Genomic DNA, 23886 nt, shown 5'->3' with positions numbered 1-23886 from the left:
ATCTTGATTTGAATTATGAGTATGATTGGGAAACTGAAATTTGATTCTGAATAAAATTTAATTTTAAGTTTCGAATTAAGCTCTTTAATTCTATGATTCTCTTGAACTCGATGAAACACACGCAAAGCGATCAAGGGTAACATATGAAACATGGTTTATAATATCTACATTTCTTTGAATTTCTCTAAAACAGAGAATTTAAGTTAGTGATTAAGTTATTGAACAAATTGCGAATGTATTTTTTTCATTTAACAAAATATTGATCTCATTTCCCTTCCTTTGTATGTTTAAAATATAATGTATTCTATGGAATGGCATACGAAAAAAATATCTATACAAAGAGGCCCCCGATGGCTAAATCCGAGAAGAAGTAAACAAAAACTTTGAAATGAAAATTCCAAACGTTTGTCTAAAACATTGCATTGGTATAAAAAATAGTCATATTTGTTACAAAATTAGATTTTTTTTTAAAAGTAGTTACCCGTTATAATAAGTATCTTAATGGAATCGTCAAATCGTTCAGTTAAATCATACATTTTCTCGCACTACATATCAAATATTTTGTGTTCTCAGCATGATTAAAATATTCTCGTGTTTTATCGAAAAAAAAAACAAAGCAAAATGGAGACCGTCTGTCAAAAATGTTATAAGCTGACGATCTCGGGTTTGATGTTTTTCCAATCACATATATTGGTTACCGCAATAAAAAAACAACCTCAGAAAATTTCAACTTTCTTTGGATAGATTTTTTTTTTGCATCTTCCGCGTTTCCAAATTTTCGTTTTTTTATATCTATTTTATGTTATTTTTAATCCATATACTGCTTCTCATCTTAACAAAAAATTCAATGGTGGAAAAAATCAATTAAAAAATGTTTGATTGACAAAAATTTAAAAGCTTAATAAATTGTTTTGAGGCAGAATAAAAAAAAATAGTTTTAAACAATAAAAGAATCTTTGAAATAAAATAAGGATGAAAGAAAAAAAAATTCAAAAAAGACAATTTGGAAAATTGTATAAAAAAATAGGTTTTCGAATAATAAAATGAAATTTTAAACTTGAACACATTTTCCAGTAAGAAGGTGAAAAAATAAAAATAAAACATCATTTAATGAAGGAGCAAAATGTTCTTTGAAATTTGAAAAAAAAATCTCAAATAAATGAGCAAAACGGAATACAAAAATCAGGAATTTTGTTAAAATATAAAAATTGAATCATAATAAATGGAATTATGATTCTCCATAAAGAACATTACAACAGTATTGATTTGATCATGAATATCAAGAAATATCATTGAAATCTCAGAAAAAGAAAAATGCAGGCGGAACCTGATAGTCCATTTACTCCTTTATGAAAAAATCTTTTTTAAGGATTTTTTTTCTTCTGAATACTCGAGCACTAATACTCGAATACTCGAATTTGGAATTAATTAAGCAAAACCCAATTTCAAAAGCAACAAAATTGGATTTTTTCAGTAAGTCAACATGTTAAAATGAAATTTTATTCAAATATATTTGTTCCAATTTCACTTGAAAATTTTTAAAATATTTCTGAAAAAATATGATGGAAAAACAAAAATTCATTGAATTTTTAATTAAAAACAATTTTCGTCAAATAACTTTAGAACAAAATTTAAAATAGTTCTTATATTGAATTTGTTCAATACGATTTTTTTTAAATTCATTGAAGATAATTTTAAAAATATATATGGTTTTGTAAAAATATGTTTATCAATTGAAAAAAACACCTGATAAGTAGAATAGTTTTTACCTAAATTTCAACAAAACTCGTTTGACAAAATCCCGATCAAAGTTCTATGTCTCGGTAACAGTCATGTTTAATGCCTACAATAATTTTTTATCATAACCAATAGAAATCAGAATCGTTCACAAAGAAAAAATCACTCACCTGTATCGTGGCCGAGGGCCCTCCTGGCGCTCCTCCAACGCCCACGCCTCCACCTCCTGCGTACCGCATCCCGGACATCAGGAAATCATCCGGATCGCTCTCATACGGGGGCTCATCATACCAGTGACCCTGATGGGGCATCCGCATCCCACTACTGGTAACAATCGCATCGTCGTACATGTAGGTGTCATCTGGAAGATTTTTTTTGAAAGATATTTATTACTATTTTAGGCTATTTAAGGATTTTGAACTGTAGATTTTATTTTTACAAGAAGTTCCATCGTTTTCAAAAAGACGTTAGAATGAAAAGACTTATCGAAAGAGAAAATAAAAAAAAGAGTTTCTACCAATTCTTTTATTTCACCCACTTACCAAAAAAAATATTAATACCTAAGAACATTAGGGTGTGGTTTGTGAAAACCAAATTTCTAAAACATTTATAGCTTCCGAAACCTTCTCTGCTGCTGTTAAGGACCCTCGAAAATGCAACCACAAACAAAAACCATGGCAAAATTTCCGAAACGAATCCTCCCCCGGAACAACATAAGTCAATTCCCGGCAGGGCAATCGTTTGATTGGATGCAATCAATCGATTTGCCAAGTTCTCTTGTCGGTTGTCGAAATATGAAGTCGAAACGAAAAAGGAAAAAATGATCCATGAAATCTGTTTTTTTTTGTTTGTTTCAAGAGTTGAGCTTCTTGACTCATAAGGTAAAAGTAGGATTCAGACAGTTTTTAAGATTTTCAAAAAATATTTACGAGTTTAAAATTTGAATTGAAAATAACAAAAAAAAAAAAAGTTTTCAGTTCCAAGCATTTGAACAACTACCCTTGTCAGAGCAAGACTTTTCCCCAGTACGAGAAAGTGCCAAAAGTTGATTGAAGCGATGATTTCTAATCCAGTTTGAATGTTCCATCTTTTTCAATTTTTTTTCTCCTACACACTGAAGGGTCAATCTATTGGTTCCTACTGAATGTATGAATGAATGCTTCCTTCAATGGATGTCTGTTTCTATGTTTGAGGAAAAAAAACTGAAACCGAACCATCGAGTGTTGTCCATAATGAAGCTCCCAGCGGAAGTTCCGATTGATTGGATCCGAAAAATTGTTTCCGGAAATGCTCGAAGAAATAATTCCCTGCTCTTCTGACCGATTGGTTGTAAATATTCAATCACTTGGACCGATTTACACAGGAAGGAGAAAAATGAAATTCTCAACAGTAGCAACTTGTTTTTATTTTAATCTGATTTGGGGATCTCAAGTGAAACGATTTTTTTTGTCATTTTTATAAAATACCAGATAGAAGAAAAAGGCACTCGACCGGCAATAAAAAATCAACTCACATCTCAACAAGAAGAAAAGGACTCTTATGAATTTGGACATGATCCTACTTGTAATTTTTACTTCTAAAGTTTTGGTTGAACTAAAAAAGGTTCAAGAAAGACTTGATAAATTTTTTAAATGGTTTAATATTTGAAAGCAAACTAAGTTTTCAGATTATTTTAGTTCAAAACCATTCTTCGTGGTGCCGAATATTTCAGTGTTGATTGTGACTAATTAGATCGCGGGTTTCAAATATAAGTTTTTCTCTTTCTGATCTATTTTTTATCATCTGTTCAAGGGTATATTTATAAAATAAATTTAAAAAAATATATATATAAAATGTTATCTAATAAATTCGTACCTAATTTGAGCCTCAATTTAGTAAAATCGATTGGGTTTTCATGATGAAAAATTTGAAATCATGGAATAAATTGGAGTAATTATTCACGGCTTACATTCAGTTTTTCTTTGATATCCTATGTCTAACACTTTTTCATCACCTTCAAAAATTTAATTAAAATATGTTTTAAAAGTTTTTTTTCCCTGAATTTGTTTAAAAAAGTTTCTGGATTTTGACCCAATTTTCCCGGATACCGCCCTGATATTGAGATGAAAAATTTTGAAAAAGAGAAATAAAAATTTTTTAAGCATAAAATAAGAATTCTAAATGTTTAATCTGAACTTTAAAATAAATGGATTTGAAAAACGATCAACATTATTTGTTTTAGTTAGAATTGTAATTAATTTAATCATAAGATGTAAATTCAAACTTCTTTCACCAGGCTTAAAAAAATTAAAAATTAAGTGGAAAAATTTCACTAACATTCCAAAAATATAATTTCATTTTTATTTTTTTTAAACTGCGACCCAGAGATGGGTCTTGACTCAAACATTCAGTCAGCGAAACTTTTTTTTTTGTAGAGAAATGAACCCAACTGTGTTAGATGAAATTTCAGGGACTAGATAAGAGAAAATCGATATTGAAAAACATGCGAAAAAAATTCGCCTTGTCTCCCGGTAGGACTTGAACCCACATCTTGCGCCTCTCCGGGGCCCATGTATTAACATTCTACTACAGGAGACCAACCTGGCGCCAGGTTGGTCTCCTGTAGTAGAATGTTAATACATGGGCCCCGGAGAGGCGCAAGATGTGGGTTCAAGTCCTACCGGGAGACAGGGTGATTTTTTTTCGCATGTTTTTCAATATCGATTTTCTCTTATCTAGTCCCTGAAATTTCATCTAACACAGTTGGATTCATTTCTCTACAAAAAAAAAAAAATTATTTCATTTTCAGAAAAAGATTTTTCAAACTTCATGTTCAACAATCATGTATGTTGTTTGGCGATAGTTCTGATTTTGACTTGATTCTGAACCATGAGTTTCAAATATTATTTATAATTTTTCTTCTTTTTAATTTTTGAAATTAAGGTCCAAAATCGTGTTAAAGTTTTCTATTTAAATTTTTTAATGGACCTTGGTCCATATCTTCGATTGAAAAAATAGTTTTTTCAACCAAAACCATTCAAGTTCTTTATAAATATTTTCAACAGAGTACAGAATTTTGAATTTGGATTTTTCTGTTATTATTTCTGTTTCAGAACTGCATTTGATGTGGATGTTAAAATTTCTCAAGTCAATTTTAATGTCGATACTGCTTTGCAAAATCTTATTTGTCAATTTTGATTTCTTTCGATAATTTTTCACATCAATTGAATGATAAATTATTGAAATCAAAGAACTTGTTTATCATTTTTATAGTTTATTTCTCAAACACAATTTCTTAAATAAAAATTTCAAGTTTTCTTCTTGATGCTGAATAACTTTAAAAATGATTTCAAAATCCTAAACAAAAAAATTGTAGAAGAATCAGCACAAAATTCTATGAAAACTGTCAATATTGATTCAAAGTGAAACGAGAATATTTATTTGGATTTATGAAGCCACAAAAAAACATTCAAATAATTGATCTAAAATAAGGTTGTCAGATTTTTTTCAGCAAAATCAGGGCATCGATCAAAATTCCTGACAATATTAGGCAAATTTGGTGAAACCCAAAGAACTACTCAGCAAATATCAAGAAAAAAGTCTCGAAAAAAATTTTTTTTTGTTCAACAAAACTTTTCAGAAAGTTTCAAATCGTATTTTACGCTTCCAAAAAATATTTCAAGATTATTTCTATTAAAAAAAATACTCGAAAAATTTTGTTTCAGCCGCATAAATAAAAAAAAAAAATGTATAACACAGGTTGTTTTTTTTTATTGATTTGGTAAAATAAAATCGGATTGGGTAAAAATTCGGTTTTTTTTCAATTTTTTTCCTAAATATCCGGGCAAACTGCAATCTGCCAACCTTATTCTAAAATGATCTTTATGTTAGTTTACGTTTGAAGAAATTCTTCAAATAAAGGATTTGAAATCCACTCAAAGTTAAAATCTAATGTCACCAATCAGATGTCATATTCCTAATTTGATATTTTTTATCTTTGCGTATCAGCTTTCAGTATCATCGGCAAATAAATTACCATCGGAGTGTTTAAGATTTTTTTTTTCTTGTCATTTATATATTAAATAAAAAGCAGTGATCCTTAAACGCTTCCTTGGGGTACAAAAAGCGTGGTTTCTTGCGCATTTGATAGCACAGAGGAGTATTTTTGTTGTTTGAAATCGGCCAACTAAATTGGATTCGAGTCATTTTAGAGCTGTGAATTTTATCCAATTTTATTTTTATTTATTATCAACTTTTGGCGAGAAATACTTTCGAATGCTCGCTTTGAATCGAGAAAAACGGCAATGATTTACATTTTTTTTTTATCAAATTTTCCTTTCCATTAGGCCAATCATAAGTTGAGAGCTATTTCACAAGAGTGATTTTAACGATATTTGCTTTGCTTTTTCACTATTAACTCAAAAAAACTTTTCAAAAACTGGAAGCATATAAATGGGTCGAAACTTCTCCGTTTTTGATGTTCCATTGACTTTCTAAATCGGAACAACCAAAGACTCGGAAAAATAAAAAAGTCCCAGAAAGTCGTTTTTTTGCACTTTTTTTTTAGGATAACACCAGATTTCGACGTTTCGTGCAATTTGAAGACAACTTAATTCAAATTTCGATCCATCCGTTTGTCTTTAGTCCCACTACTATCGGTAAATTTGAGGGTAAAACATCCGAAACTTTGAGCGTCGGATTAAGCTGAAATTTTACACAGGTCAGTTTTTTGGGTCAATCTGCAATATGTTTACCGTCGGTTTTCAAAATTAAATCATGAAATTTTTCCCATTCATTCATCGACACCCTTAAATCTACATTCACATATTTTTCAAAGTTTTTCAAATTCATGCTGAGTGTAAAATTAAAAAAAAAACGATATTTTGGCTTTAAATGGATGAAGAACTTCAATTTTTGCCAAAATTTAAACTTTGTTAATAAGAAACCAATTAAAACTTTTTTTTTCTGGGATCCCTTCAAATTATTCAGATTATGTATTAAAAGGTTTAAAAATTTATATTCTTATTTTGAATAGATATTGATCATTGCTAAGTGAAAACTAATATGGCCAAAAATAGTCAAAGGACCTTTTAATTTGAGATTTTGCCAGAGTTTTGTCAAGGCATAGGGCACCCATATTGAAGGATCAAGTCTCCTTTAACATTCAAAATATCACCTTTTTTGAGTTCCACAGAAATGCTTCTTGTTCATCTACGAGTTCATTGTATCGTTCAAACTTTTCAAAAAATTGTAATTAAACATTCAAAAATTTGAAGCACCAATTCCAAACCTGAATGATAATTTTGGTGTTGGTTTTAATTTGATATCAAAAATTTAAGTTTTTAATCCACAACCTGTTTTATCAGTAGGTTAAAATCAGAATTACCATTAAAGAATCAGACTTTTCAATCAAAATTGAACAATTTGATTTAAAAAAAAAAACATCTTAGTTCTGAAACAAAATCTCGAAATTTCCGATTAAGGTTTGAATTTTCAATAAAACCAGTTAAGATGACAGCTTGATCATGTTGTTAAAAATTTCAATCAAGTTGAGAGGACAGCCTGAACATGTCGATTAGAATTCCAAACGAGTTGAGAGGACAGCCTTGACTTATCGATAAGAATTTTAAAAGAGTGGAGAGGACAGCTTTGAACTCAAAGGCGAATGAAAGGACAGCCTGAACATATCGATGAAAATTCAAGCGAATTGAAAGGACAGCTTGCAGTTGAAAGGCAAGTTGAAAGGACAGCCGGAACATATCGATAACAATTTCATGCGAGTTGAGAGGACAGCCTGAACATATCGATAAGAACTTCGAGAGAGCTAAGAGGACATCCTGAACATATCGATGCGAATTTAAAGCGAATTGAGAGAAATTAACAAAAATTAACAACGAATTGAGAGGACAGCTTGAAAACAAAGGCGAGTCGAAATGACAGCCTGAATATATAGATAAGATTTTCAATCGAATTAAGAGGACAGTCTGAACATTTCGATTAGAATCTAAAGCGAGTTGAGAGGACAGCCTGAACATATCGATAAAAATTTCAAGCGAGTTGAGCGGACTGCTTGGAATTCAAAGGCGATTTGAGAGGACAGGCTGAATATATCGATAAAAATTTCAAGAGAGTTGAGAGGACAGCCTGAGCATAAAGATGAGAATTTCAAGCAAGTTGAGAGAAAAACTTGATAATTAACTTCGAGTTGAGAAGCCAGCCTTAAACAAATCAAAAAGAAATTTCAAGCGGTTGAGAGGACAGCTTGAAAGTCAAAGTCGAGTCTAGAGGACAGTCCTAGCGTATCGATATGCATTTCAAGCAAATTGAGAGGACAGCTTGAACATATCGATAAGAATCTCAAGCGAGTTGAGAGGACAGCCTGAACATAAAAATAAGAATTTCAAGCGAGTTGAAAGGACAGCTTGGAAGTCAAAGGCGAGTTCAGAGTACAGCCTAAACATATTGATGAGAATTTGAAGCGAGTTGAGAGGACAGACTGGAATTCAAAAGTGAATCGAGAGGAAAGCCTGAAAATATCGATAAGAATTTCAAGCGAGTTGAGAGGACGGCTTGAAGTTCAAAAGCGTGTTGAAAAGACAGTCTTTACATTTCGATTGGAATTTCGAGCGAATTTAGAGCACACCTTAAAATTTAAGGCGAGTCGAGAGGACAGCCTGAACATATCGATAAGAATTCAAGCATGTTGAGAGGAGTACTTTAAAAGCAAAGGCGAGTTGAGAGGACAGCCTTGGCATATTGATAAGAATTTTAGAAGAGTTTGAATTCAAAGGCGAGTCGAGAGGACAGTCTGGAATTCAAAAGCGAGTTGAGAGTACAGCCTTTACATATCGATGACTATTTCAAGCGAGTTGAGAGGACAGCCTGAACATATCGATGAGAATTTCAAGCGAGTTGAGACGACAGCCTAGAATTCAAAGGTGAATCGAGAGGACAGCCTGAACATTGCGATACGAATGTCAAGCGAGTTGAGAGGAAAGCATGAAATTCAAAGACAAGTTGAGAGGACAGCCTTAACATAACGATGACCATTTCGTTTGAATTGAGAGGACAGCCTGAAATTCAAAGGAAAACCGAGAAGACATCCTTGAAATATAAATCAGAATTTGAAACAAGTTGTGAGGACAGCTTTGAATTCAAAGGCAATTCGAGAGGACAGCCTGAACATGTCGATAAGAATTTCAAACAAGTTGAGAGGACTGCTTGAACATATCGATGAACATTTCAAAGGAGTTGAGAAGATAGCCTGAACATATCGATTGAAATTGCAAGCGAGTTGAGAGAAAAGCTTGGAATTCCAAGGCAAGTCGAGAGGACAGCCTGAACATACCGATAAGATTTCAAGCATGTTGAGAGGATAGCTTGAAAATGAGTGGCGAGTCGAGAGGACAGCCTGAACATAATTTAAAGGATATTTAAAGAGTTGAGAGGACAGCTTTGAAGTCAAAGGCGAGTCGAGAGGACAGTCTGGAATTGAAAGGAGAGTACAGCCTTAACATATCGATGATCATTTCAAGCGAGTTGAGAGGCCAGCCTGAACATATCGATGAGAATTTCAAGCGATTTGAGATGACAGCCAAAGGTGAATCGAGAGAACAGCCTGAACATATCGATAAGAATTTCAAGCGAGTTGAGAAGAAAGCTTGGAATTCAAAGACGAGTTGAGAGAACAGCCTGTATATATCGATAAGAATTTGAAACAAGTTGTGAGGACATTATTGAATTAAAAGGCGATTCGAGAGAGCAGCCTGAACATTTCGATAAGATTTCAAGCATGTTAAGAAAATAGCTTGAAAATGAGAAGCGAGTTGAGAGGACAGCCTTGACATAATGATAAAAATGTTAAAAAAGTTGTGAGCATAGCTTTGAATTCAAATTCGAGTCGAGAGAACAGTCTGGAATTCAAAGGCGAGTTGAGAGTACATCCTGAACATATCGATGACCATTTCAAGAAAGTTGAGAGGACAGCCTGAACGTATCAATGAGAGTTTCAAGCGATTGCGGCGACAGCCTGGAATTCAAAGGCGAATCGAAAGAACAGTCTTAACATATCGATAAGAATTTCAAGCGACTTGAGTGGACAGTTTGGAATCCAAAGACGAGTTTTGAGAGGACAGCCTGAACATATCGATAAAAATTTCAAACGAGTTGTGAGGACATCTTTGCATTCAAAGGTGATTCGAGAGGACAGCCTGAACATGTCAATAAGAATTTCAAACAAATTGAGAAGACTGCTTGTAATCCAAAGGCGAGTCGAGAGGACAGCCTAAACAGATCGATAAGAATTTCAATCGAGGTGAGAGAACTGCTTGAAATCTAAAGGCGAGTCGAGAGGACTGCCTGAACATCTCGATAAGGATTAAAGCGAGTTGAGAAGACAGCTTGGAATTTGAAAGCAAAATTAGAGGACAGCTTGAACATATCGATAAGATTTTCAAGCGAGTTGAGACGACAGCTTGAAATGTAAAGGCAAGTTTTGAAGACAGCCTTAAGAAATTGATAATAATTTCAAGCGAATTGAGAGGACAGCCTGAAATTCAAAGGCAATTTGAGAGGACAGCCAAAAAATATTGATAAGAATTTCAAGCGAGTTGACAGAATATATCGAATTTGAAATTGAAAAGTTAGTTAAGAAGACAGCCTGAACAAATCGATAAGAATTTCAAGCGAGTTGACAGTACATATCGAATTTAAAATTGAAAAGTGAGTTTAGAGATCAGCCTGACTATATCGATAAGAATTCAAACGAGCTTAGAGAAGAACTTGGAATTCCAAGGCGAGTTGAGAGGACAGCCTGAAAGTATCTATTGATGCGAGCGTCAAGCGAGTTTAGAAGACAGGTTGGAATTCAAAGGCGAGTTAATATTTAGAATCCTCTCATAAGTCAGGATTTAGATTGTGATTTTCTAGTTCCAAGGACACAATACTTAAGCAAAATTGTACATTTTTTGAAACCCGATCAAAGGAAAGTTCTGGTGTCACTGAAAGGCGTTTATGAGTTTCTGACCTCATGAATTTAAGTTTATTCAACAACTGTTTTTATGGTTAAATTTATGCATTGAAAATAAAAACGATCTCCCGCGGTTTTAAATATGTTTAAAACTTTGTTAAAATTTACGATTTAAAAATCGAGGGAAAACACAAAAAAACTTTTTTTACTTGTTTCTCAGATGATTATCAATTTCATAATTTTTCTTTTTTTTTACAAACAATATCGCACTGGATGTTTATAAACAATTTGATCCGGTAGGACAAAGAAAAAATATCACTCTATAATGAAACATTAACCAATTTAATTGTTTAAAAAAGAAAACTTACCTCTCGAGTCTCGATTGAGCTGCATCAGTCCTTGACGAATGTCTCGAAGAATCTATCGAAACATTTTTTTTTTGTTGTTTTTGTTGTCGTCGTCGTGAGATGAGCCGAGGAAAAAAAACAAACGTATGTTATTAGTTTCACATCGAAATGAATATTTCTAAAACAACTAGTCACAAGACAATCACGCAATCAGTCACACCATTCCAATATATTTTATAATCGTCATTTGGATATATTCTTAAGGGATCAGGAAATAAAAAGAAGGAAGATTATGTTTTTGGATGTTTCAGGCAGAAAAGTCACAAAATTGTTTGAATTAAAAAAAAAACTTTTTCTTGTCTAATTAGGCTTTTTTAAACTTTTCTTTAAATTATTTTTGAAAATTTTAAGCTAATTTTTTATTTAAGATTTTTGAGCAGCAATTTTTCTCAATCGGGAAGCTGCAATCGCTATCAATCAAAGAGGCGTTTACCGAGAAAGGAGCGCCGGTTTCTTCAGTTAATTGCAATCCATCAACCCCGATAAGGTTATGTTCACACAAGATTGAATCGGAGCGATAAAACTTCCCCGAAGTTGAGTAAGTTAATCAACTGGAATATCTCCCGCGTTGCAGTTCTACCTAGTAGGTTGTTACCTACTACTTACCGATGTTGGAGGAGATGATAATTTAAAATTATTTGTACCACTGCCCATAAATTTTCGACTTCCATTCCGACTTCTGAATTAGCTTACCCTGGGCCCCTTTTTCAGCAAGGAATTTCTACGAACCTACGAACACACTAAAGTCGACGCGATGGGAAGGGGCGAAAAAATATCGCCAGGGGGGCCAAAAGTTAGCCCATAAAAATGTACCCAGCCCCAGTCTCCTGTCCTGCAAGTCATCCCCCCTTTCCCCTTGCGATGTTTCCCAAACTGTGGCAGTAGCTCGACTCGTAATGTCTTGAACGATGTAGTTTTGTTCGGAATTATTTCTTCGGGGGGCTAACAATCGCACAGCATCCGGGACAGAAAAAAGATCCTGCTCCCGAAGAACTTTGGTAGGCGGACAGCAACCGACAGACGGACCAACCACCATCACATAATGATGATTTATCGACGAAAAGCTGTGTAAATATTATTACAGCGATAAAAGTTTGATGTTACCCGGGCCCGGTTCCTCATCTTTTTGTGCTGAACTACATCGACCTCCCCACCTCCCCGATACCTGAATGTACTAAGTTTGTGACCTCCCGGGAGGGTAATTTTATGTCGGTTTGTAGAAACTTGGACCGAACATGGATGGAACCGACACACTTTTCAGCTGGAGCTGTGATTGTCCCATTTATTTTTTTTTTGTTCCAACCTACTACTAAACTGCCCTTTGCGTCGAGCTTAGGAAAAGAAAAAAACAAACCGGAAGCAATAACATGACCGAAACCAAATGGAAACCGACAGGGGGAACTGTCTACACATCTAGTGGGGAAGCTAGTTTTCATCCCCCTTTCCCTAGCCCAAGACTGACTTTTGGGATTGGAGTCGTTATTTTTTATGGTTTGTTTGCTGCCTTTGCCAACGCACTCGGTGTCAGTCGTTCGGTATATTACTTAATGTGACTCGGGAAAATTTTCTGCTTTTCGATTGTTGCTTCCGAAGGTCCCCCGGAAGCGGAAACGCGGGCCATCCTTATCTGCTGATTTGGCTGTTCCGGTTTCGCCTTGGTTTCGACACTGACTGCCTCCAGGAAAAGTTGGGTCCTCCCAATTCCCACATCGCTTGGCGATGTTAGATGTTAGTTAATGTGGCATATCTTCCATTATTGTTATGATTTAATCAAAGTGTTTATGATTAGGATTGTGTTTTCGGTCGCTCTCTCTCTCTCTAGGTTAAGTAAGGTGGCTCCTGGGAACGACTTTGATTGGTGATACCCAAGATAGCGCTTGTAAGGCAAATGCAATCGAATAAATATGGGATGTGTTAAGGCTGTTACGGAAAAGATTGAACAAAAATTAAGCAAACTGCTGAACATTCGGAGGATTTAGATGTTTTGAGTATCTGAGAAAAACATTGATGGGTTATTTTTATCAGATACCCAAATTTTGGTTTTTTTAGAAAGTGATATAGAAATTTTTAAATACGGCTTCACATTGGAAACAATATTGAATTGTTTTCAAACTTTATCAAACAACATTAAATTTTTTCTACATGAAGAAATGTACCATGAAAATCCATACCTCAATTAAACCTATTTTTTAATTTTTACTTATGTACGATGTACCAAAATCGTGAAATTTATTTTGAAAATGTCAAATTTGAATGGAAAAACCCCTTAGCTGATCTGGTGAGCTTTGCTACACCTTTTAAAATTCATTTCAACTTGTAAACATATTAAAAGTTTTTACTGTTCAATTGAGTATAATTTTTTTTTAATAAAAAGGGCTACATGAGTTTCAATTTTTCAAGCAATTTGAAAAAATTCAATTTTAAATTTAAAAAAATCCCCACGACAGATTCGGTTTTGAATTTTCATTTTTAATCTCACATTTGTTATACAGTGATACCAGATTTTGTCATGCACCGATTATGTTTGCCCCCGATTTTGTCTACCATCCGGTTTTGTCACCTTTTTTTGTCCGATTTTGTCTCTATATTTGATTTAATGTAAAAATTCTCCTTTTTAAACCTTTTCCTTTTGGGATGATTATTTATTGATGTCGCGGCAATTGACAACATTATTATACAGCTTCATTACATTGAGAGCGATATTGAAGATGACTCATGAATGACACAAAAAGAGATGTCCGATTTCAATGCTTTTTTTTGCATTTAACACGTTCGTCGCCACGCTCATTTTGGCTGTTTTACTTGCCGGGTCCAAAGAAAATCTCGGAGCAAGAAAGCAAACAGGGAAAACTCCCATATTTGAAACGTGTGGCGAAGCTGAGCGGTAAACCCAAGTAAGAGAGCGTCACCTGCTTTTTGATGTGACGGGGCCCCCCAGGAAATACACCCGTCTGCCGAATATGGGTGACGTGGCGACGAACGTGTTAAACAATAATAAAGTTGGTCAACACATTCAAAATAATAAAGGTAACAATACAAAAAATTATTGATATGGTCAACTAGCTTGTTTTTGGACCCTTGGAGCCTAAGGGTTATAAGCACAGAAAATCTGAATTCATCGCATATTATGTGTCACAGAACACAGAATTAAGAAAAATTCACAGATTTCACAGAATTTTTGAATTTTGAATGTATTTCCCAAATTATAATTTTTTTAGCAATCATAAAATTGAAATTTTTTATTTTGCATTAAAAAAGAATGATAAGATTGGTAATTTCGATTCATTTTACCCATCTTAAATGTAAAAAAGTTCCAATTTATCATGAATTTTTAATTTAATTGAAGGAAATAGCAGCACAGAAAACCATTTTAGATTTTTTGGGTAAAATCAAAGAAAGACAATTTTTTTCCAAAAAACGTAAAAGCTTATTTCGAGAAAAAACGATTTCAAGTGGTTGAAATATTTAAATTTAATATATTATACTGGATTTTTCTTATGAACTCAAAAGTCTTTGCTCTTTTACCTCTTTGGATCTGAGGGCCTCGCTTGAGCTCTCTTCAAAGCAATTTCCCTGATACGCCACCACAAGAGGACGTCATTTATCCTCTCTGTAGTCCAACATCCGTACAGCTTCATTTGAAATAAGCAGAAGTAATGTTCCCTCAGTTGGCCGTTTTGATTTGTTGATTGGAAGCTGTTTGAAACATTTCATTTTTTGTTCTAATTTTAATTTTTTTTATAAGGTCATTGAGATTTTAACCACTACTGGGGATCATTCATTTTTCTAGATAGTAACGGTTGAAACAGAGTGTTTTTAAATACATAGAAACACGTTGATGAAAAAGAGACATTACTCATTTATTTATCAACTATACAGTGTAGGGGTTTTTTTTATATAGCACACAAAAACTGTTTACACTGTTTTTAATGACACAGTTATTATATTTTCGGATCAATTTCAACAGAATTTAAAAAAAAAGATTTTAAAAATAACCCGATTTTATCACTGTCCTCAATTTGTCACCAGAAAATGCATTATGAGGGATGGAAAAAATCGAGGATTCACTGTATTCCATACACTTTTACAAAAAATAGTGGCTTGACTATAGTTTTCCATAAAAATATTATTTACTGAATTTTCTTTTTCTAAATAACAACGACAGTGACTCTGTTTTTTTTTTTTAATTGAACTATTTTTGATGAAAAACAACAATTTTGGCCCATCAAATTTTTCAATCATTAAATGTTGAAAGTTCTCAATATTCTCTTATATTTTTATTTTTTTTAACTAGAAACTTTTCAAAATTAAAAAAAAAATGTTTTTTACAATTTAAACCAATAATCGTGAAATCTTGCAATCTTCCATGTACCTTTGGTAAAATTTCACTTCGAATTTTAATGAATTTAAATTGAATATTTTCACGGTTGTCTTGATGAATATTCCAGAAACAGATAAATTTGAATTCAGTTTTGAGTATTTGAGAATGAGAGCTCCCTCTTATTAAAATGGTAAATGATTGTCCGTACAACCGATTTTGCAAACAATTTGGGGCCCATTTTATAAAAAAGGGAACGGATCTTCAATTCAATAATCAATTGTTTCTTCAAACTTATTTGGAAGTACATTACAGGTGTCTTTAAATAATATTATTATATCAAATCTAGCTAGTTTAACAATCTCGGTGAAAATTGCTTTGAGAATGTTCTTGCCGGTTGAAGGTTTTTTTTCGTGATGGCATCTTAGGGCCATTTGGGTCCTTCTTCCACTCCATGCGCTTTTCTGGAAGTGGAAAGGACATTTAATTCTTAGGATAATTTTATGTTTTTAAATTTTCTTTTTCTGTACGGCTAACTTCGTCTTAGCCCAGAGTATGTCTTTCACCAAACAATTTAACATGTGATTGTTCGACTGATTCCTTCACTTTCATAAGTTGATCCTTATCAGAATTGGTCATATTTTCAAACAGTCTGTTTTATATATTGTATAGTCACTTTCAAACAAGTGTATATAAACTATCTTTAATGCTCGACGGTAGGTTGCTGAACATTTTCAATCCATTGCAGAAAAGAGAGCGTTTGCTCATCTCTTTTTTAATATTCAGCACTTTGAAGTCTTGTACTCTTCTAGTGCTGTATCTGTGAATCTTGATTCCGTATTGCAGGCTGACCGTTAAATAGCATGATAACATTCCATTTTCCATTTTATATGTTAACATTAAGCTGTAATATGCAATTCTCTGTTTCACTGACAACCATTGGAGAATATCGAGCATTAAAACTCTGGGAGTGTATGTGTTACATATGTTACATTTATTTTCTTTGAAAGCTCTTTTACGACTTTATTTTAGCAAAATTTGTTTGAAATTACAATAAATCATCTCATCATGTTAAAAGTGTGCATCAATCTTGAATGAAACTATTTAAAAAATCATCAGTTTAAAAAAAGTGGTCCTTTTGTAGGGGAGCCTTCCTTCACAAAAACTCTGAACGTCTTAAATTACTCTATATCAGGGATGAGCAATTCGCGAAGCTTTTTCAAATTTTTGAGCCTTAACTTTTTTCTACAATAGTTTTTTAGGAAAATTTATATGACCTAATCAAATATGCACTAATCTGCATTTTCCCCACAATCATCCGGATTGTCAACTTTTTTCTTAAATTTTAAGCATTTATTATGTTCTGTTTAAGGCATAAATGCAATATTCTTTATTGGCAAAACGTAATATTGGAATTTTTCCCTTATTATTTTACTCCTACCAATTTGAAAAGCAAAATCCGTTTAAGTGAATGGGAAGAGCAGTTGAAAATCGGAAGCTACGCATGCTCAAAGGAGTTTCAAAGACCGTTAATGAAGTCATTTTTGTTACAATCAAAAATTAAGTTGTATGATAAAAGATATGCTCAGCAGATAATTTTTTAAAAATAAATCTATCCAATTCGGCAAAAGGCTTGCATTTAAGTAGAGGCAAAAAATCAAACCGAAACCTTGTGAAATATATTTTATTTTTAAATATTGACGAAAATTTTGAAAGTTTAATAATAGAGCCCGAGTGAACGATTTTTGATTTTTTTATCAACATGAATCAGCCGGCATCAAAGTCACTGACAAATATTATTAGTTCTTGATACTAACAATAGATATCTGAAATTCTGTGATTCGACCTAAAAGGTTTTTGAAGATTAACTGTGATGCTTTTATCAGAAATTTAATAGAACAAATTTATAACAAACAGCGATAAGGGACCATTCAAATAATACGTAACGCGTTTAGGGGGGGAGGGGGTATAAAAGTTTGATACGCTCTGTGAATTTTGTATAGAAAATGTTGCGTAGAAGGGAGGGGGATTTGAAAATGATCGAAAATTGTGTAACGTAATATTTGCATGGCCCCTCAATTGAGTAATTGTAGTTAAAATTCGCATTTCACATTACCAAAGTCATAATAAAGCTTTAGAAATCCTATCCCAATGATATCTAAATGATATTAAAAATTTAAAAAAATCTGACAAAAGTTCTATGAACAAGAATGTAGTTTTTAGGATAGTTGCTTAAAACTTTGTGAAATTGGACATTTCTCTGTAATTTCGACAATCTTGCTCATCAACTCAATGCAATTATTCAATACAGAGCTTCAATTAAAAAAAAAAAACAGCGTTTTTACCGTTTATATTCTAGGAATAAATATTGTGAAAAAATCATAGAAAATCAATTACCGATTCAAGGTCCAACGCTAAGAATACGGTGATTTCCTCAAATATATATTATTCATACTCTTAGATTTTAGTTTAGTTTAGTTTAGCTCCAAAAGATTTTCAAATGAAAAGGATGACGAATAAAGTTAGTTTGAACAAGAAAGTTGTAAGAACGAATGTTCGCCAAGCAGTACTGTTGAAAAATTGAGTGAATTTTAAATTGACAAAGATTTAGTGATGTACCTTTTCAATTATCGGGTATTTAAAAAGTCGTGTTGAATTTCTGTTTTTAAACATGCGAATTCGTTTTATCTTTCCTTTCTCAGATTTGTTTTCGCCAAAAATTTGTGGTAATAGAAGTTCACGTGAAGCTCAGCTAATTATTAATTTTTTTTTATGTGCGGCCCGCCGACAAGATTTCGAAATTAAATTGGATCGTGGGTTCAAAAGGTTGCTCACTCCTGCTCTATATGATATTATACCTTAAAAATTTGAATGTGATAAGACCAACATTGTTCAAGCTCTGTCATATTCTAACATGAATTTGAATTGAACACGTAGAGAATCGTTGGAAAACTATAAGGGTTTCAACACTGTACTATTGCTAATATTTTTTTTTGTTTAAACTGATAAAATCATTTAAATAAAGTCAAATTTTCTTAAATAGATCACATTAAATTCCGTTTTCATCCAAAAAACGAAAATACTTTAAATTTAAAAAAGGTGTGCAAAAATTGTTATTATGGCCCAATTGTTTTAAAATTGAATTTGGAGTCAAAACGTACTTAAGATTTTCTTAAAACTTAACAAAAGTTAAAATTCGGATTATTTTTATAAAATTGTGAGTTGAGATGGAATTTTTCGAAATCGTGTTAAAAATTAAAAACAAAAAAGATTCTATAGCATTTCTCAAGTTTACATAAATTCTCAAAACAAAAAAGAATTTTGAAGTAAACTTTTACTTTGGATTTCTTACTCCAATTCATTAAAAATTGCATTAGTTATATTCATAAGAAACAGTAAGAATGACTCATTTTGTCGAAGTTTCATATGACTTTTTGATTAATTTCATTTCATTTAAGGGTCAAATAACAAAACACAGATTTTTGTTTTGTTAAAACACAAATAACTTTCGACAACACTCATACTGCACTATTTGACAAGCAAAAGTGTATTTGAAATTGAATAGAATCTTTTGTTAAAATAGTTTTCAAGTCTAAGACTGTTTATGAAGACTAAATGATAACATGTGAATGAAATTATATCAAAGTGTTACAAAATTTAATCCAATGTGACGTCCAGGTTCAGTTCAAATTGTATTTCAATCTTAAAATTGTATAAAAGCTGTGAAAATGCAATTTCTAAACTTTGTCCAATTTTTTTAAAGCAATTTTTGTAATAAGTAAGATATGTTGAATACATTCAAACGTATGACATTTTCGTGTTTTTTTTTGGCCGGAACAAAATTTATTATTCTTCATTTGTCAACCCCTTCCCCCTCCTTAGATTTCTCCGAAACCTTGAGGCAGGAAATAAATGAAGTATAGGGTAATTAAAACTGTAAAAAATAAGAATTGTTTCTCCTTTTGTATTCGAGATTTTATCAAATTTTCGTTCTAAAATATTTCCGTTTTTCTATTTTTCGCAATGTACGTTAAATACAAGTTTATTGCATACAAGTTTTATTTGCAATTTGTTTCAGTTTATTGAATATGTTTATGATTTTTTATTAAATTTTTCCTCCCGATGTGTAAACTCCAATGTAACAAAAGAAAGATTTCAAATTTTTTACGGCCTTATTGCTGGAGTAGTAAAATAGTTTCAAAAAATTTCTCTCAAAATTCAGTCTGAAGAGCCTAAATCGGCTAAGACGGTAATCTTTGTTTTTTAAACCTCATCGAAGTAAGAATTCTGTTGATTAATTCGTCGAAAACCTTAATTTTTTAAAAGCTATCATTTAAGTGAAAAAAGAAAAGTATGAATTATCGGAGTCCAAGCAAATCTTAAGGGGGGGTAGGGTCTAACACTTTCAAAAAATCGATTTTTTTATTTTTTTATTTTCTTATTGTAAAACATTTCAAGAATGTTGTGTCAAATTTTCAAGTCAATTGAAGCAAAACTGTAGAAATTATAGGCTTTTATCTCCTCCTATCTAATACTGCAAGAAAGCAAGAGCAAAAACTTCAAACGCGTTTTTCTCGAAAGCACATTTTTAAAGTCCGTGGACTTCGTCATTTGAAAACTACTTTTCCGATTCTCTTCAAATTTGGAACATATTTTCTACATATAAAATACCAGACCCCAACGTTTTTCTTTTTTGATTTTTTTTACTTTGGGAAGATTTTACAGGTAAAAAATGGCGGATTTTTTCGTAAAAAATCGTAGTTTTTACTTCAAACAGCCACAAAAATTTCATAAAAAAATTTTTAAGTTAAATAAAAACGTTGGGGTCCAGAAAAACATCTATTAAAAATATTTTGCTCTGATTTTTGGACTTCAGATGATTCTGTGCTGAGATACAGTGTCCACCGCAAATCCTGTTTTCTAAAAGGCATCATCGAACGTGCTCCGTCACCGGCTCATTTTTCAATATTTTTCTACGAAAAAATTACTAAATGTTCTTTTAACAATGCTTTGTATAATGCAAAAAATTTGAATACATTTGTTTGAACGATAGCTCTAGAAAAAAATCGTGAAAATGGTGTTTTTTTATACCTGTTAGACCCTACCCCCCCCCCCCCCCCCCCCCTTAAATGTATTTTTGAAACCATCTCCGTTGTTGAGTTTAAATTGAATTATAAAATTGAAAGTCCAATATTTTCTAAACCTTTAAACGCATGACTTTGTCATAAGAGTTTCATTAATACCGATACAGTATAGTTTTCTCAATTAAATTCAAACGGATCAGCTGATCTGCAGACATTTCTGTTCAGTTATGAAGTTATACCTCATCGAAATTAGAATTCATTTTAAAATGTTGACGAAAAACTAAATTTATTTTAAAATTTCAATCTAATAAAAAAATATCCGAAATGAGTGTATCTCGTGTGAGCTTTCATTACGTCGTATGAAACATTTTAAGAATTCTCAGAAAACTAGTGCAAAAATTAGCAAAATAACTTTAAATTTGTATTGCTCATATAAAATATGTAGTTTGAACTTCAAATGTTATAAATGAATGTCAGTTTTTATATTTTTTGGTAATGAAACTGTATGTTTACATTTCGTTTCATACGACGTAATGAAAGCTCACGCGAGAAATGATCTGACTCAAAGCAAAATAAAAAAAATTGAATCAAAATAAAGAAAGAACGCCTGAAAATCGAAGGCTGAAATAATAAAGTGAAATTTTAAGAAAAAAAAAATTGTTTTTAACAATACATTAACACGTTCGTCGTCAAGCGTCACAAACTCCAAAAATGTCCAACTTTGCAAAACCAAAACATCAACAGGAAATATCGATTTGGCTCCAAATTTCGACTAGGGAATAGAGAAGAACATGGTTCCGGGATAATTTTGAATTAATATTATTTATTCCAAATTGGTATTTTTGACTTTTAAAATTAAGACATTAGGTTGGTCTCATACTCAGGGAAAACTACAAAGTTGTACATATTTTTTGAGTTTATGGATTTGAGCATAATCTGTATTACCCTACTTACAATATGGTCATCTTTATGTGGCTTTTTGAATACCAATGTCTGGCACTGTTTTAGATCAGCAAATCACCTTTCAAAATCAGCAAAATAAGAAAATTTTCAACATTTGCGAAAAAGTTTCAAATTTATCATTTTTTTGAATTATTGATAAGATAAGTTTAAAAATTATATCATAAAAACACCAATTCAAAAAATCAACCAGTTCGAACAGGAAAATCTACAAGCCAGACAAATTGTCTTCACAAAAGCCACATAAAGATGACCATGTTGTAAGTAGGACAAGACAGATTATGCTCAAATCCATTAACTCAAAAAAAATTGTACAACTTTGTAGTTTTCCCTGAGGATGAGACCACCCTAGGTTCGAAACGTTTTGGATGAAATAAAATAGTCATCAGTTCGAAAATAGACTGCAGTGCCGTTTTAAAAAAGAAAATCTACATCACACTAGTAATTATTTTTAATGAAATCAAATCTATATTAAACAATGGTTTCAGAATTCTAAAAAAAAAAATCTTAATTTTAACAACTTTTGACTTTAGCAACATCGATCATCGAACGACACTTCCTTATAAATTTCCGTAATGATAAGACCCGTATAATTTAGTTATAACGTTATAACGTTGCTGATAAAAAACAACAATAAAAAGAAAACTTTTGAAAAATTATTAAGAATCCATATATGACCAAAATGATGAAATTTTCATACAATTAAAACGCAAATACAAACGAAAGAATAAAAATGACAAAAATTTATCAAAAATTTATGGAGTATAACAAAAACAGCAAATACGACCAAAAAAAGCAAGCATTTTAAACAAAACAAGAAAAATATCAAATGCACAATAAACATAATAAAAAATTAAATTTAACTTAAAATGTTCAAAAATTGACTAACAATTATGTTAATGATAATATCTTGTAATGACTTTTTTTTAGTAATATGTGAAAAAAACAATTGTGCGAAAAATTGTTCGGTTTTGGCTATACAAAATGTTCTGGCATGTTGCCAAAATCGAACGGGGTCTTAATATACTTTTTCAACATAAACTCTTTTGAAAAATAAAAAAAAATATCTATTTTTTTAATATGACAACTCAAGAATTGGTATTAAGCTCACAAATCAACGCCAACATTTTATACTCTGATTATAAGTTTTGATAATCGAAATCGAAATTATGGAGTAATTCTTAAATGCAAATCTTGAAATTTAAAGTTCACCCAATTTGATAAAGAAAAAATTTGAAATTTTGACACAAGAAATCCTTCTGGATGAAATACGAAAAATTAAGATAGTTTGATTCAAGATTAAAATTAATTAATTTGTAATTTACTTATTCTATTAAATTCAACAGAATATTGAATAAATATTAAAAAAAAACAGCAGAAAAGTAATTGAATAGCTTGAATAAAAACAAGTGTATTATTTTGATCAAATCCAATTGAATTTTAAATTTTTTCAAATTATTATCTAAAATCGAACCATTTTACGAAAGCACAAGGCATCCAAATGAAGAGAGATTCGAGATGCAAAGAATTTAGGAGCCAATTTTAACTAGATTGTGAGCGATGATTCCAGATCTGCAGTTTTTTTTAGCAGCTCATGAATTTGAGCATTCTTTAAAAACTAGGTAAAAATTATAATAATAAATTTGTGCACTTGATCGGCTAAACTTTAGAACATTACAACGATTTAAGGAATAAAGGTTTTATATCAACAATAACCTTTCTCGAAAATTGCGAGTAATTTTGACTTCTGAGAAAAAAGTTACAGATGATTTTTTCTTGTTTGTTATTTCCAAAATCTGTAAAAAAAACTAGCATTTTGACGAAGTTTTAAAAGAGATTTTAAGCAAAAGGAATCTGTGATTGTTCAAAAAGCATAATTCGAATCTTTTTGCAGTGGTCAACAAAGTTGTTAAATAAGTTCAAATCTCCAATATCAAATACTCACTTTCTTGTATGATGTCAAAAATACTTGTAATTCTATGTATTGAAATTATTTTTGTCAGCAGACATTCAATTTCAAACGCCTTTGAGTGGCTCGAAAATAATCAAGTTCTGTTAATTTCGAAACAGCTGTATCCACAAAATAGACTTCAGATTCTTTAAAAAGAGAAGTATTGGACCGATAAGTAGCAGAGATTGAAGACGGAAGTTGCAGCCACCTATTATACTGATTAGACGAAGAATAAGTTGGAAAAACTGATCAACATCATGACTGAAAAAAGTGTGCGCCGACCGATGAGAGATACTTATTGACATCTAGTTTGTTGGTCATTCTTCCTCTTGTTGAAAAAGTTTAAAATATGTTTATAAACTTTGATTTTTTTAAGTGAATTAGCACTTTTAAGAAACTGTATGACAATATTTTTGTTCAATAAATATATTTGAAATCATTGTTTGTTTTCAATTTTAAGTTTGTCAGTTCACCAGTTATCA

General features: G+C 31.8%; 1 protein-coding gene across 1 annotated transcript in view; it reads right to left on the bottom strand.

Annotated features, from left to right (window-relative positions):
* The window catches only part of LOC129738256 (uncharacterized), a 57461-nt gene that overhangs the window by 14949 nt on the left and 18626 nt on the right, over positions 1-23886 (bottom strand). The window contains exons 2-3 of the mRNA XM_055729440.1: positions 11053-11104; positions 1908-2098 (exon numbers count right to left, since the gene is read on the bottom strand). Of these exons, the coding sequence (XP_055585415.1) occupies positions 1908-2098; positions 11053-11077 (216 nt within the window). The 5' untranslated portion in view covers positions 11078-11104. The remainder of the gene's footprint in view (positions 1-1907; positions 2099-11052; positions 11105-23886) is intronic.

The sequence above is a fragment of the Uranotaenia lowii genome, chromosome 1 (assembly GCF_029784155.1).
Source record: "Uranotaenia lowii strain MFRU-FL chromosome 1, ASM2978415v1, whole genome shotgun sequence".
Classification (NCBI taxonomy): Eukaryota; Metazoa; Arthropoda; class Insecta; order Diptera; family Culicidae; genus Uranotaenia; species Uranotaenia lowii.
This window is presented reverse-complemented; position numbering and strand designations above follow the sequence as displayed.